At 47.5% G+C, this 14,934-nt stretch overlaps 1 protein-coding gene across 3 annotated transcripts in view; it reads left to right on the plus strand.

The window, feature by feature from the left end:
- Window positions 1-2,683: 2,683 nt before the first annotated feature.
- The window catches only part of LOC121298112 (MAP kinase-activated protein kinase 3-like), a 34,322-nt gene continuing 22,071 nt past the window's right edge, over window positions 2,684-14,934 (plus strand). For 2 of the 3 annotated variants that reach the window (XM_041224929.1, XM_041224932.1), the window contains exon 1: window positions 5,258-6,082. In XM_041224929.1, the coding sequence (XP_041080863.1) occupies window positions 5,843-6,082 (240 nt within the window). In that variant the 5' untranslated portion in view covers window positions 5,258-5,842. Of the gene's footprint in view, window positions 2,933-5,257; window positions 6,083-14,934 lie in introns of those variants that run through there. The other variant, XM_041224931.1, reaches the window with a different exon arrangement.

A 14,934-nucleotide genomic window follows, 5' to 3' on the forward strand; every position in this document is an offset into this window, starting at 1 on the left:
CAGAGCCACTGCACCCAGGTCACTTGCATGAGCAGTTACAGAGCTCCCAGCCTCGCTGCTCACCTGACAGGGATCACACACTCCTCAAGAGAGCAGAGCCACTGCACCCAGTTCACTTGCATGAGCAGTTACAGAGCTCCCAGCCTCGCTGCTCACCTGCCAGGGGTCACACACTCCTCAAGAGAGCAGAGCCACTGCACCCAGGTCACTTGCATGAGCAGTTACAGAGCTCCCAGCCTCGCTGCTCACCTGCCAGGGGTCACACACTCCTCAAGAGAGCAGAGCCACTGCACCCAGGTCACTTGCATGAGCAGTTGCAGAGCTCCCAGCCTCGCTGCTCACCTGACAGGGATCACACACTCCTCAAGAGAGCAGAGCCACTGCACCCAGGTCACTTGCATGAGCAGTTACAGAGCTCCCAGCCTCGCTGCTCACCTGCCAGGGGTCACACACTCCTCAAGAGAGCAGAGCCACTGCACCCAGGTCACTTGCATGAGCAGTTACAGAGCTCCCAGCCTCGCTGCTCACCTGCCAGGGATCACACACTCCTCAAGAGAGCAGAGCCACTGCACCCAGGTCACTTGCATGAGCAGTTACAGAGCTCCCAGCCTCGCTGCTCACCTGACAGGGGTCACACACTCCTCAAGAGAGCAGAGCCACTGCTCCCAGGTCACTTGCATGAGCAGTTACAGAGCTCCCAGCCTCGCTGCTCACCTGACAGGGATCACACACCCCTCAAGAGAGCAGAGCCACTGCACCCAGTTCACTTGCATGAGCAGTTACAGAGCTCCCAGCCTCGCTGCTCACCTGACAGGGATCACACACTCCTCAAGAGAGCAGAGCCACTGCACCCAGGTCACTTGCATGAGCAGTTACAGAGCTCCCAGCCTCGCTGCTCACCTGCCAAGGGTCACACTCCACAGCAGCAGTGCAACACACAATCTACATTTGTAGTTTCCTCTAAATGCTTTTTCCCAGTAAAAGGAAATTAAATTGCTCAGCCTGGCAGTCTTTTATATAATCCACAGCTGCCTTTGCACTTACAGTTTTTATTGTTTTATTGGGCTTGTTTTTCTTTCATGTTGTCCTTGGTTTAGTGACAGCGGGAGAGTATTTAAATACATACTGGATGTACTGTGCGCTCCATGTGCATACCAAAGAAAGCATCAGCTATTGAATCAAACCTTGCGCATGCAGCTAGGCCATTCGCAGCACAGTGTGGAAGCACATTCTTTTCAGAGCTTCTGAGAGGAATGCTGCAGAGAATGGCACTTTACAAGATGCTTAAGTAAACTTTCAGTTCTTCTGTTATATTAATTATTTTCCCCAGGCAATCCAGAATTGTCTTTATTAATATTGTCTTGTTTGAAAACACAGCGTGACGTTCATGATTGAGGATTCTTTTGTTTGTTTAAACCACCAATCAGAATTTGAAGCCTGTGTGTTTTGCTTCTCATCAGTATTTGCTTCTTTTGTACTGTGCATGCTCTGCACTTGCTCGCCCTGTTTTCCGCTTACTGTGTCAGAAAAAGCTTCCGACTTCAATGGTTTAAATGTGTTGCTATTAAGTAAGTATAAATGGATAACATTATTACTGCTGAGTATTTTTGCAGCATGGGTAACGCTACCTTCCTAAGACTATTGAAGTGCAAAGATGTGGTGAGCGTGTTTGTTGACTGTTTTCAAACACTGGGAATTCATCGTCTCTGTTTCTAAAGCATGGGCAGTGTGCATTCCTAATCGTAAAGTGATGTGTTGATGGCATTTCTTCTGCTTTTACATATTTGTAAAATAACTATTTGAAAGACTAGTAACCAGTCCTGTATTCCGTCTTTTTTCATTGTATAAACAAGGGTAGCAGTTTCTGATACCACAATATGACCCGTCAGAATTTATTGCCATCTTTTCCCCACATTGTAAAATAAAACAGGGGTAAGCAATTTCTGATGCATTTTGAGTGTCATTTAGTGTGATGAAGTGCCATTCGCTTTTCATCAGTCTGGTGGATATATTTCCTGACTCACCTCACATGAGATGATGTCATCAACGTGACTGAGGCGGGTCACCGAAATCTGACACCAAATCAAATGACCCTCCTTCTTGACCTTTCAGGATCCTGCACTTTATGAACCCGAATCAACATGCTGACCTCCCGTTGAACTTCACTGCAGTCTAAAATACCAAAGCACTATCCAACACACACACAGTGTTTCCATTGCACACGTTCATAATATACCCCATAAAACCAGACAGCATCAGGTGTGAGGATTACTGGAGTTGATCAGGAGTATAGTGCTGACATTGAAGCATGATATATATATATATATATATATATATATATATATATATATATATATATATATATATGATAGAGTATAGATATATATGAGAGAGAGAGAGAGAGAGAGAGAGAGAGAGAGAGAGAGAGAGAGAGAGAGAGAGAGAGGGGAGAGAGAGAGAGAGAGAGAGAATGATGGCATTTTGCACAACTACAGTATACTGTACAGCATCCCAAACAAGCAAACCCGAGTGGACTCCACTTGTTGAATTGCTGGGAAGTGCGCGGGTACGTCTGTTTGTAAGAAATGGGCCTGGGAGTCGCAATATAAACACCATGCCACGAAGAGACAGGTAATTACCGTTCATTAAAATAAATACATAAAGCAGTCACATTTCCGGAAGATCTTTGGCAGATCACTGCCTGAAGCGCAGGAGCTGTTGCTGCTTTTCACGCCCCTTCTGCTTCGGCAGCCTGCGTCTTTAAGAGCTGCGTATGAGAGAGAGTGGACCTGGAGGAGCAGTGACGTGTTTTGGAAATCATTAGCAAGTGAGCCGAGCTGTCCGGGCAGCGCTCTGTGCCGGCTTTACCTCATTGGATAGCGTGGGGCTGGACTGCAATGGCACAGAAGACCTGAACACACACAACCGGACTGTATGGTGGTGTTTTTTTTACTTTATTTTTAATTTTTTTTCTTGTTGCTTGTACCTTCGTTGTTGCTAAAAAGAGATTTGATATTTACGTGAGAGGATCGGATATTCCGCCTCTTACTGACTGCCAAACACTTTTAAGCAGAACAAAGGTGTTTAAAAAACAAGTTAGACTGGAAGGAAGCATTTAAACTGCCAAGAAGATACGTGTACTGACTGTCATACTGAGTACAAACTAAACCGAGTCACCGCTGCCCTCCTGAAACTGAACCCGAGCAGCACGGAGTCACCGCTGCCCTCCTGAAACCGAACCCGAGCAGCACGGAGTCACCGCTGCCCTCCTGAAACTGAACCCGAGCAGCACGGAGTCACCGCTGCCCTCCTGAAACCGAACCCGAGCGGCACGGAGTCACCGCTGCCCTCCTGAAACTGAACCCGAGCGGCACGGAGTCACCGCTGCCCTCCTGAAACTGAACCCGAGCGGCACGGAGTCACCGTGCCCTCCTGACCGAACTGAGCGGCACGGAGTCCTGCCTGAAACCGAACCCGAGCGGCACGGAGTCACCGCTGCCCTCCTGAAACCGAACCCGAGCGGCACGGAGTCACCGCTGCCCTCCTGAAACTGAACCCGAGCGGCACGGAGTCACCGCTGCCCTCCTGAAACTGAACCCGAGCGGCACGGAGTCACCGCTGCCCTCCTGAAACTGAACCCGAGCGGCACGGAGTCACCGCTGCCCTCCTGAAACTGAACCCGAGCGGCACGGAGTCACCGCTGCCCTCCTGAAACTGAACCCGAGCGGCACGGAGTCACCGCTGCCCTCCTGAAACTGAACCCGAGCGGCACGGAGTCACCGCTGCCCTCCTGAAACTGAACCCGAGCGGCACGGAGTCACCGCTGCCCTCCTGAAACTGAACCCGAGCGGCACGGAGTCACCGCTGCCCTCCTGAAACTGAACCCGAGCGGCACGGAGTCACCGCTGCCCTCCTGAAACTGAACCCGAGCGGCACGGAGTCACCGCTGCCCTCCTGAAACTGAACCCGAGCGGCACGGAGTCACCGCTGCCCTCCTGAAACTGAACCCGAGCGGCACGGAGTCACCGCTGCCCTCCTGAAACCGAACCCGAGCGGCACCACCGCTGCCCTCCTGAAACTGAACCCGAGCGGCACGGAGTCACCGCTGCCCTCCTGAAACTGAACCCGAGCGGCACGGAGTCACCGCTGCCCTCCTGAAACCGAACCCGAGCGGCACGGAGTCACCGCTGCCCTCCTGAAACTGAACCCGAGCGGCACGGAGTCACCGCTGCCCTCCTGAAACTGAACCCGAGCGGCACGGAGTCACCGCTGCCCTCCTGAAACCGAACCCGAGCGGCACGGAGTCACCGCTGCCCTCCTGAAACCGAACCCGAGCGGCACGGAGTCACCGCTGCCCTCCTGAAACTGAACCCGAGCGGCACGGAGTCACCGCTGCCCTCCTGAAACCGAACCCGAGCGGCACGGAGTCACCGCTGCCCTCCTGAAACTGAACCCGAGCGGCACGGAGTCACCGCTGCCCTCCTGAAACTGAACCCGAGCGGCACGGAGTCACCGCTGCCCTCCTGAAACTGAACCCGAGCGGCACGGAGTCACCGCTGCCCTCCTGAAACTGAACCCGAGCGGCACGGAGTCACCGCTGCCCTCCTGAAACTGAACCCGAGCGGCACGGAGTCACCGCTGCCCTCCTGAAACTGAACCCGAGCGGCACGGAGTCACCGCTGCCCTCCTGAAACTGAACCCGAGCGGCACGGAGTCACCGCTGCCCTCCTGAAACTGAACCCGAGCGGCACGGAGTCACCGCTGCCCTCCTGAAACTGAACCCGAGCGGCACGGAGTCACCGCTGCCCTCCTGAAACTGAACCCGAGCGGCACGGAGTCACCGCTGCCCTCCTGAAACTGAACCCGAGCGGCACGGAGTCACCGCTGCCCTCCTGAAACTGAACCCGAGCGGCACGGAGTCACCGCTGCTGCCCTCCTGAAACCGAACCCGAGCGGCACGGAGTCACCGCTGCCCTCCTGAAACTGAACCCGAGCGGCACGGAGTCACCGCTGCCCTCCTGAAACTGAACCCGAGCGGCACGGAGTCACCGCTGCCCTCCTGAAACTGAACCCGAGCGGCACGGAGTCACCGCTGCCCTCCTGAAACTGAACCCGAGCGGCACGGAGTCACCGCTGCCCTCCTGAAACTGAACCCGAGCGGCACGGAGTCACCGCTGCCCTCCTGAAACCGAACCCGAGCGGCACGGAGTCACCGCTGCCCTCCTGAAACCGAACCCGAGCGGCACGGAGTCACCGCTGCCCTCCTGAAACTGAACCCGAGCGGCACGGAGTCACCGCTGCCCTCCTGAAACTGAACCCGAGCGGCACGGAGTCGCTGCTTGTCTTTAGCTGTGAATGTTTTCTTAAAATATTAGTTTTTTAGGCACACTTGGAAATTCTGTTGCCAGCTTCAAATGGTTATGCTTTGCTTCCTATGAACGGAGCAAGGGGAGCTGGATCTGGGGGATTCAACCTAGTGGGCTTTCAGCTAATTATATATATATACAAAGAAACAACAAACTTTGTTCTTTTTTTTTTTTTTAGTGTGGGAACAAAGCAGTTTTGTGGTTACTAAAGGTACTTAATAATTTACTAAAAAGAAAAGAAAGAAGTTGGAGCCATCAGTAAAAGTTTTGTATCTGGATCCTTGGCTTCGTTGATGTAGACGCTTACACACAGGACTTTGGCAGTATATAGTTCTGCTTTTTAAGTTTTGGATTTCTGAACTTGGTCACCTGTACTCTACGGGATTATCTCTCCTGCCTGCCCTTTTCATCTTTCCCAAATTAAATTTGCCCGGGGTTATCCCGTGACACTGTGACCGGGTCTCACGAACGCAACCATGCTGCGCAATGGAAATGCACAAGAAAACCCGACCCAGACCGAAGCAGGTGGAAAAGCCCTCGCAGAGCCCGCGACCAGCCCCACGCATTTCCCACTCCACACCTACCCCAAACTGGAGATCAAAAAGAACGCTGTCACTGACGACTTCAGAGTGTCCAGCCAGGTCCTGGGGCTGGGCATCAATGGCAAAGTGCTGGAGTGCTACTGCAAGAAAACCGGCGAGAAGTGCGCGCTGAAGGTAAGGTAGTGTGCCTCTGAGAATGAGACTGTCTGTGTGCTCTACAGGCTCCAAGGCAATGCTTACCAGCCAGGGGCTGTTTGCATAAGACCCTGAAGGGTTAGTACCGCTTTACATGAAGTGACTGCAACATAGCAGGTGCTTAGTAAAGCCATGTGTACTTACACACAGCTCCAATGTTATTATTCAGAGTTACAGACAGCTATATGTGAGCACACACTTGTATCAGGAAAGGGTTAGGGTTACATTTTGCAAAAGTGAAGTACATTGTAACTACGCATAGTAACATTGCGATACTAAGTAACTGCTATGTAAATACACAGTAATCATGTAACATGTTACCCAAGTATTAAGTTGAAGTTTATACAATGTTTCCCTGAATAGGGTATTGTCTTCAATATACAGTGTTTCCCTGAATAGGGTATTGTCTTCAATATACAGTGTTTCCCTGAATAGGGTATTGTCTTCAATATACAATGTTTCCCTGAATAGGGTATTGTCTTCAATATACAATGTTTCCCTGAATAGGGTATTGTCTTCAATATACAATGTTTCCCTGAATAGGGTATTGTCTTCAATATACAGTGTTTCCCTGAATAGGGTATTGTCTTCAATATACAGTGTTTCCCTGAATAGGGTATTGTCTTCAATATACAATGTTTCCCTGAATAGGGTATTGTCTTCAATATACAATGTTTCCCTGAATAGGGTATTGTCTTCAATATACAATGTTTCCCTGAATAGGGTATTGTCTTCAATATACAATGTTTCCCTGAATAGGGTATTGTCTTCAATATACAGTGTTTCCCTGAATAGGGTATTGTCTTCAATATACAATTGTTTCCCTGAATAGGGTATTGTCTTCAATATACAGTGTTTCCCTGAATAGGGTATTGTCTTCAATATACAATGTTTCCCTGAATAGGGTATTGTCTTCAATATACAATGTTTCCCTGAATAGGGTATTGTCTTCAATATACAGTGTTTCCCTGAATAGGGTATTGTCTTCAATATACAATGTTTCCCTGAATAGGGTATTGTCTTCAATATACAATGTTTCCCTGAATAGGGTATTGTCTTCAATATACAATGTTTCCCTGAATAGGGTATTGTCTTCAATATACATTGTTTCCCTGAATAGGGTATTGTCTTCAATATACAATGTTTCCCTGAATAGGGTATTGTCTTCAATATACAATGTTTCCCTGAATAGGGTATTGTCTTCAATATACATTGTTTCCCTGAATAGGGTATTGTCTTCAATATACATTGTTTCCCTGAATAGGGTATTGTCTTCAATATACAATGTTTCCCTGAATAGGGTATTGTCTTCAATATACAATGTTTCCCTGAATAGGGTATTGTCTTCAATATACAGTGTTTCCCTGAATAGGGTATTGTCTTCAATATACAATGTTTCCCTGAATAGGGTATTGTCTTCAATATACAATGTTTCCCTGAATAGGGTATTGTCTTCAATATACAGTGTTTCCCTGAACAGGGTATTGTCTTCAATATACAGTGTTTCCCTGAATAGGGTATTGTCTTCAATATACAATGTTTCCCTGAATAGGGTATTGTCTTCAATATACAGTGTTTCCCTGAATAGGGTATTGTCTTCAATATACATTGTTATTTACTAAAGGGGACTTCTCCATCAAGAGTGTTATTCATGTCACAAAGGACTATATCCCATAACGCCGGAAGTTATAGATGCGACCCCAAAGGGGACTTATCCATCAACACGGGAAGTTCTATGTCACAACAAAGGAGCCTTATCCCATCAACCACGCACTAGTAATGTTACATAAACAATCCTGAATAGGGTATTGTCTTCAATATACATTGTTTCCCTGAATAGGGTATTGTCTTCAATATACATTGTTTCCCTGAATAGGGTATTGTCTTCAATATACATTGTTTCCCTGAATAGGGTATTGTCTTCAATATACATTGTTTCCCTGAATAGGGTATTGTCTTCAATATACAATGTTTCCCTGAATAGGGTATTGTCTTCAATATACAATGTTTCCCTGAATAGGGTATTGTCTTCAATATACAATGTTTCCCTGAATAGGGTATTGTCTTCAATATACAATGTTTCCCTGAATAGGGTATTGTCTTCAATATACAATGTTTCCCTGAATAGGGTATTGTCTTCAATATACAATGTTTCCCTGAATAGGGTATTGTCTTCAATATACAATGTTTCCCTGAATAGGGTATTGTCTTCAATATACAATGTTTCCCTGAATAGGGTATTGTCTTCAATATACAATGTTTCCCTGAATAGGGTATTGTCTTCAATATACAATGTTTCCCTGAATAGGGTATTGTCTTCAATATACATTGTTTCCCTGAATAGGGTATTGTCTTCAATATACATTGTTTCCCTGAATGTTTCCCTGAATAGGGTATTGTCTTCAATATACATTGTTTCCCTGAATAGGGTATTGTCTTCAATATACAATGTTTCCCTGAATAGGGTATTGTCTTCAATATACAATGTTTCCCTGAATAGGGTATTGTCTTCAATATACAATGTTTCCCTGAATAGGGTATTGTCTTCAATATACAATGTTTCCCTGAATAGGGTATTGTCTTCAATATACAATGTTTCCCTGAATAGGGTATTGTCTTCAATATACAGTGTTTCCCTGAATAGGGTATTGTCTTCAATATACAATGTTTCCCTGAATAGGGTATTGTCTTCAATATACAATGTTTCCCTGAATAGGGTATTGTCTTCAATATACATTGTTTCCCTGAATAGGGTATTGTCTTCAATATACAGTGTTTCCCTGAATATTGTCTTCAATATACAATGTTTCCCTGAATAGGGTATTGTCTTCAATATACAGTGTTTCCCTGAATAGGGTATTGTCTTCAATATACAATGTTTCCCTGAATAGGGTATTGTCTTCAATATACATTGTTTCCCTGAATAGGGTATTGTCTTCAATATACATGTTTCCCTGAATAGGGTATTGTCTTCAATATACATTGTTTCCCTGAATAGGGTATTGTCTTCAATATACAATGTTTCCCTGAATAGGGTATTGTCTTCAATATACAATGTTTCCCTGAATAGGGTATTGTCTTCAATATACAATGTTTCCCTGAACAGGGTATTGTCTTCAATATACAATGTTTCCCTGAATAGGGTATTGTCTTCAATATACAATGTTTCCCTGAATAGGGTATTGTCTTCAATATACAATGTTTCCCTGAATAGGGTATTGTCTTCAATATACAGTGTTTCCCTGAATAGGGTATTGTCTTCAATATACAGTGTTTCCCTGAATAGGGTATTGTCTTCAATATACAATGTTTCCCTGAACAGGGTATTGTCTTCAATATACAATGTTTCCCTGAACAGGGTATTGTCTTCAATATACAATGTTTCCCTGAACAGGGTATTGTCCAATGTGTTCAGCTGCTTTTTGCAACACCCTGAAACTCCAGATTCAGTTAAAGGGAACGCTTCTTTCACTGTAAGTGCATGGAGGTGGATGCTAAGGGACTGCTGGCAGGGCAGCTTCACCAGGATCATCACACAGTGTGCTTTGTTTTAGTGAAACGGACACAGCGAGATTCTGCTGAGGGATAAAGAAGTGTCCCCCAGTCGATGTACCTGACTGACAGGCCTGCCCAGCGTGGAGTCTACCGTGCTTTCCTCCTCTGTGACAGGCCTGCCCAGCGTGGAGTCTACAGTGCTTTCCTCCTCTGTGACAGGCCTGCCCAGCGTGGAGTCTACCGTGCTTTCCTCCTCTGTGACAGGCCTGCCCAGCGTGGAGTCTACAGTGCTTTCCTCCTCTGTGACAGGCCTGCCCAGCGTGGAGTCTACAATGTGCTTTCCTCCTCTGTGACAGGCCTGCCCAGCGTGGAGTCTACTGTGCTTTCCTCCTCTGTGACAGGCCTGCCCAGCGTGGAGTCTACAGTGCTTTCCTCCTCTGTGACAGGCCTGCCCAGCGTGGAGTCTACAGTGCTTTCCTCCTCTGTGACAGGCCTGCCCAGCGTGGAGTCTACCGTGCTTTCCTCCTCTGTGACAGGCCTGCCCAGCGTGGAGTCTACAGTGCTTTCCTCCTCTGTGACAGGCCTGCCCAGCGTGGAGTCTACAGTGCTTTCCTCCTCTGTGACAGGCCTGCCCAGCGTGGAGTCTACAGTGCTTTCCTCCTCTGTGACAGGCCTGCCCAGCGTGGAGTCTACAGTGCTTTCCTCCTCTGTGACAGGCCTGCCCAGCGTGGAGTCTACAGTGCTTTCCTCCTCTGTGACAGGCCTGCCCAGCGTGGAGTCTACAGTGCTTTCCTCCTCTGTGACAGGCCTGCCCAGCGTGGAGTCTACAGTGCTTTCCTCCTCTGTGACAGGCCTGCCCAGCGTGGAGTCTACTGTGCTTTCCTCCTCTGTGACAGGCCTGCCCAGCGTGGAGTCTACTGTGCTTTCCTCCTCTGTGACAGGCCTGCCCAGCGTGGAGTCTACAGTGCTTTCCTCCTCTGTGACAGGCCTGCCCAGCGTGGAGTCTACTGTGCTTTCCTCCTCTGTGACAGGCCTGCCCAGCGTGGAGTCTACTGTGCTTTCCTCCTCTGTGACAGGCCTGCCCAGCGTGGAGTCTACTGTGCTTTCCTCCTCTGTGACAGGCCTGCCCAGCGTGGAGTCTACTGTGCTTTCCTCCTCTGTGACAGGCCTGCCCAGCGTGGAGTCTACTGTGCTTTCCTCCTCTGTGACAGGCCTGCCCAGCGTGGAGTCTACTGTGCTTTCCTCCTCTGTGACAGGCCTGCCCAGCGTGGAGTCTACCGTGCTTTCCTCCTCTGTGACAGGCCTGCCCAGCGTGGAGTCTACAGTGCTTTCCTCCTCTGTGACAGGCCTGCCCAGCGTGGAGTCTACTGTGCTTTCCTCCTCTGTGACAGGCCTGCCCAGCGTGGAGTCTACAGTGCTTTCCTCCTCTGTGACAGGCCTGCCCAGCGTGGAGTCTACAGTGCTTTCCTCCTCTGTGACAGGCCTGCCCAGCGTGGAGTCTACAGTGCTTTCCTCCTCTGTGACAGGCCTGCCCAGCGTGGAGTCTACCGTGCTTTCCTCCTCTGTGACAGGCCTGCCCAGCGTGGAGTCTACAGTGCTTTCCTCCTCTGTGACAGGCCTGCCCAGCGTGGAGTCTACAGTGCTTTCCTCCTCTGTGACAGGCCTGCCCGGCGTGGAGTGAAGGGAATGACTTGCCAGCTTTATTTAAAAGGCCCCGCAAAGCGTGAGGAGACACTGTGCCGGACCTCTGTGAAACACCTGCCCAGCGTGTCACGTGCTGGGTCCTCTGTGCTCGGGACGGGAGACAATGTCCGGACGGATGGAGCACCTCGGGTACCAGAAGTGGCGAGTTACAGGCCTCTTTTCTCCGGACGGTGACACTCAGATGCCACCGCGTTGAGCCATGTCCGGGACCAAAATGACTACAAAAGATTTAGAAGTGAGTAGTTTTTCCAGATTTACGATTATACTGTATTACTCACTTCTAAATCTTTTGTAGTCATTTTTGTATTACTTTAGTATAAATACATGTTAATTTGGATTCATATGTTGTTTTTTTTTTACTTTATGTGAACGAAAAGACACACATTTGCCCGTTTTCCCATTGGAAATAGTGATATTTTGAAATATCACTGTCCTGGTCACAAAAGCAATGTTTGTGGGGAATAATAGCCATTTTCTATACTTTTGAGGCATAAGCCATTAGGAAATAACACGTACTACCCAGGAACAAAAAAATAAAATAAATTTGTTACACGGTGTTATACCAAGAGAGGCATGCCCCCCCCCCCAAATGAAATGAGATTAATATATGAGTGAAGGGAATGAGCTTGCCAGGTTTATTTAGTATAAAGGAGATGGAAGAGCTGTCTGCTGGTCCTGCCACGCTCCTCTTTAATGAATTATTTAATATATATCCTAATAGATGGCCGGACGCGCTATAGCCGTGATTCACAATGTTTGGAGGAAGTCCGTGACTTCATCTGGAAACCTAATTGAATGACTTCCTGGAGTCAGACGCTCAGCCAAGCACCCTCACCCCTGTGCAGACGCGCTGGCTCAGATTCGTCAAAGTGTTTATGCCACAGCACGCTTTGCACCGAAGCAAAATCAAACTGTGAATGTCCCCCATCTAGGAGAGGAAACGAGAACTACGGGACACTCTCACCTGCTTGCTATTCATTCTGTCTTTTATCTTTCACAAAAGAAATGGTGCATCTTGCACTTTCGAGTAATTCAGTTTAACGATCTGTCATTCTTAGTGTATTTTTTACTGTTTGAAGAATGTTACAGAGGGGCCATTGGTTTACTTGGGCGTGAATGATTACAATGGTGAAGCAATTTCACCTTATGGAAACTTTGGACTCAATTAACTTTTTAACTGGAGAGAAACGACTAAACCCAAATCTCTGCGCTGTGATCTGAGCTCCTTCACTGCTGGAAGTCTCGGTGTCCGATTCCCCGATCCCAGTTTGACCCAATCTGATTTCTGAGCACATGTGGGTCATCATTCGAAAACTGTATAATTCTCACCTGTCAAACAAAAAGGTACCAGATTCAGGCTCCAGTGCGATCCGGCACAAATGAACCCCTGCCAAGACGTGTCCTACTGATGCCTTTGCACCAGTGTGGAATTCAGCATCTGACACAGGCTCCAGTTTAAGCTCAAGAAAAGTACAGCCTCATATGTTTTTGGTTTTAGTTTGTAGTGAAACTGAAATGGCTCTGTGCCGCTGGTTTTGATGCTAGAAATATCTGGACACATGTCTGAGGGCCTGTCCAGCAGATTGATGCTATCCTCCTCCCTTCCTGGCACACAGTGGCTGGTGCCCTCACGAGAAAAAGCTGCCAGCTTGCTCTTGCCAATTTGAGACGAGTAGCAAGGAGACACATCTAGAGAGTCGCAGTAAGGACTCCAGCCACGTTTGCACTAGAATACCACAGTTTATCATAGCATAGCAGGGTGTAGTAAAGCACTGGCAAGCACTGTAAAGCACAGAGAGGTTTTGTAAAGCATATTTCGAAACTATGGTAAAGGCAGGTGGCACACTGACGAATGCTGTCAGCTGTGACTTTAGTGCAAACAGTAATATGAAGCTAGCTATGGGCAGCCTCCAGGAAATGTTGCGCAACTTTAGGGAAAGTTGTTGCTTGGCAGGAGCAGTTGAGTGTCTGCGGTTGGGTGCAGTGAGACTTACAGTGAGTTTGGTGATTGATGCCACCTGGCTCCGCTAGTCCTTCCAGTTTCTGTGTGTTAAGTAGTTCTGCTAAGTCTGCTTTTTAACCCATTCAAGCCCAGTTTCCTTTGTAAAAGTGTCCTATAGTAAAAGCATAGCAAAGTGTACTAAATCACAGAGAGAGGTAGGATAAAGCATATTAATAAACATGGCAAACCAGGATAAACTATGATAAATGCATAGCATAGCCATGGGAAAATCATGGCGGAAAACTGCAAATATACCATGCAGAAACACAGTGGTGAACTCTTGTAAGGATTCCACTGTGCTGTAGCGATAAGGCATGACCAATTTACTAAGGTAAATGAATGCTACTATAAACCACACTTCATCTCTATAAATACACCTCTGTCATATTTTACTTCAGTTACATTTGTTTTCACATTGGGGCTAGATTCTCAAAGCTCTTTACTCCAAACCAGAACTGAACGACTCAGACATTTCATTTAGGGGGTTGTAAAAAGTCTTTGTTGGCTCACTCACAGTCCCTGCGTGACCCTGAGCAAGTCACTGAACCTCCTTGAGCTCCGTCTTTCAGGTGAGACGTTGCTGGAAGTGACTCTGCAGCTCATGCATAGTTCAACACCCTAGTCTCTGTGCGTCACCTTGGATAAAGGCATCTGCTAAATAGACAAAACAATAATAATAATAATAATAATAATAATAATAATAATAGTACTAGTCGAGTATAATTGTGTTGACGGAAAAACCCAACACAATGCTGAGCACACAAGTGGCACACAACACAGACCCAACTGCAGCCCAGAGCGAAGTCTGAAAAGACAAGATTACTGTTTCATAATCTCATCTACCAGGCCGCTGCGGGCAGGAAACGCGTGTTTGAAAGGAGAGACTCTGACACTTAAAGTGCCTGTTCTATAAATAGCTCCATTATATGTGCTGCGCCGAGTCATAACGTTCGTTTTATTAAAAACACGAGCGAGACGCTGTCAAGCAAGAGCCAGTTCTTTGGGGGAAGTGGGAAGGTCACCAGGATAGTACAGATCAAGGAGTTATAAAGAACTCTGATAGGCACAGACTGGCACAACTCTTAGAAGTCTGCCACAGGATTTTTGCCGTTTTCCGCATGCTTGTGTTGTCCTGTGCGTTCCCCAGAGTTTACCCTGGTTTGCTGTGTTTGTTAATATACTTTAGCACACCTCACTGTTCTTTGCAGTGCTTGTCTATGCTGCACCACGCTGTGGCAATGCCGCTCCCCTGTTCTGTGTGGGCTACAGAGCAGCAATGGATTATTGTAATCTCATTGTGAAGCAGCAGCAGCATCAGCAGCAGCAGCCTGGTCATGGTGTCAGGGCTAGTGGAAAGTGTGGGTGCATCAGCGCTGTCTGCTGGTGTCTGTGGCATTCACACCCCCACACAGGGGCTGTGAGAACCAGGGTTAGCGGAAGAGACACAATCAGCAGAGCCCTTCTTAAGTCTTATAGTATATTATATTTATACAAGATGTGTGTAGCCCAATGTAAACGCCCAGCGTTACCTCCTGAATCCCTCAATATAATGCAATGTGTGCAGGTAGTCTTTTTGGGGTTTTTTTCATATGATTTTATAGTATCTGGCTGTACAAAACCTTGTTGCATT

Source organism: Polyodon spathula, chromosome 23 (assembly GCF_017654505.1).
Source record: "Polyodon spathula isolate WHYD16114869_AA chromosome 23, ASM1765450v1, whole genome shotgun sequence".
Lineage (NCBI taxonomy): Eukaryota > Metazoa > Chordata > Actinopteri > Acipenseriformes > Polyodontidae > Polyodon > Polyodon spathula.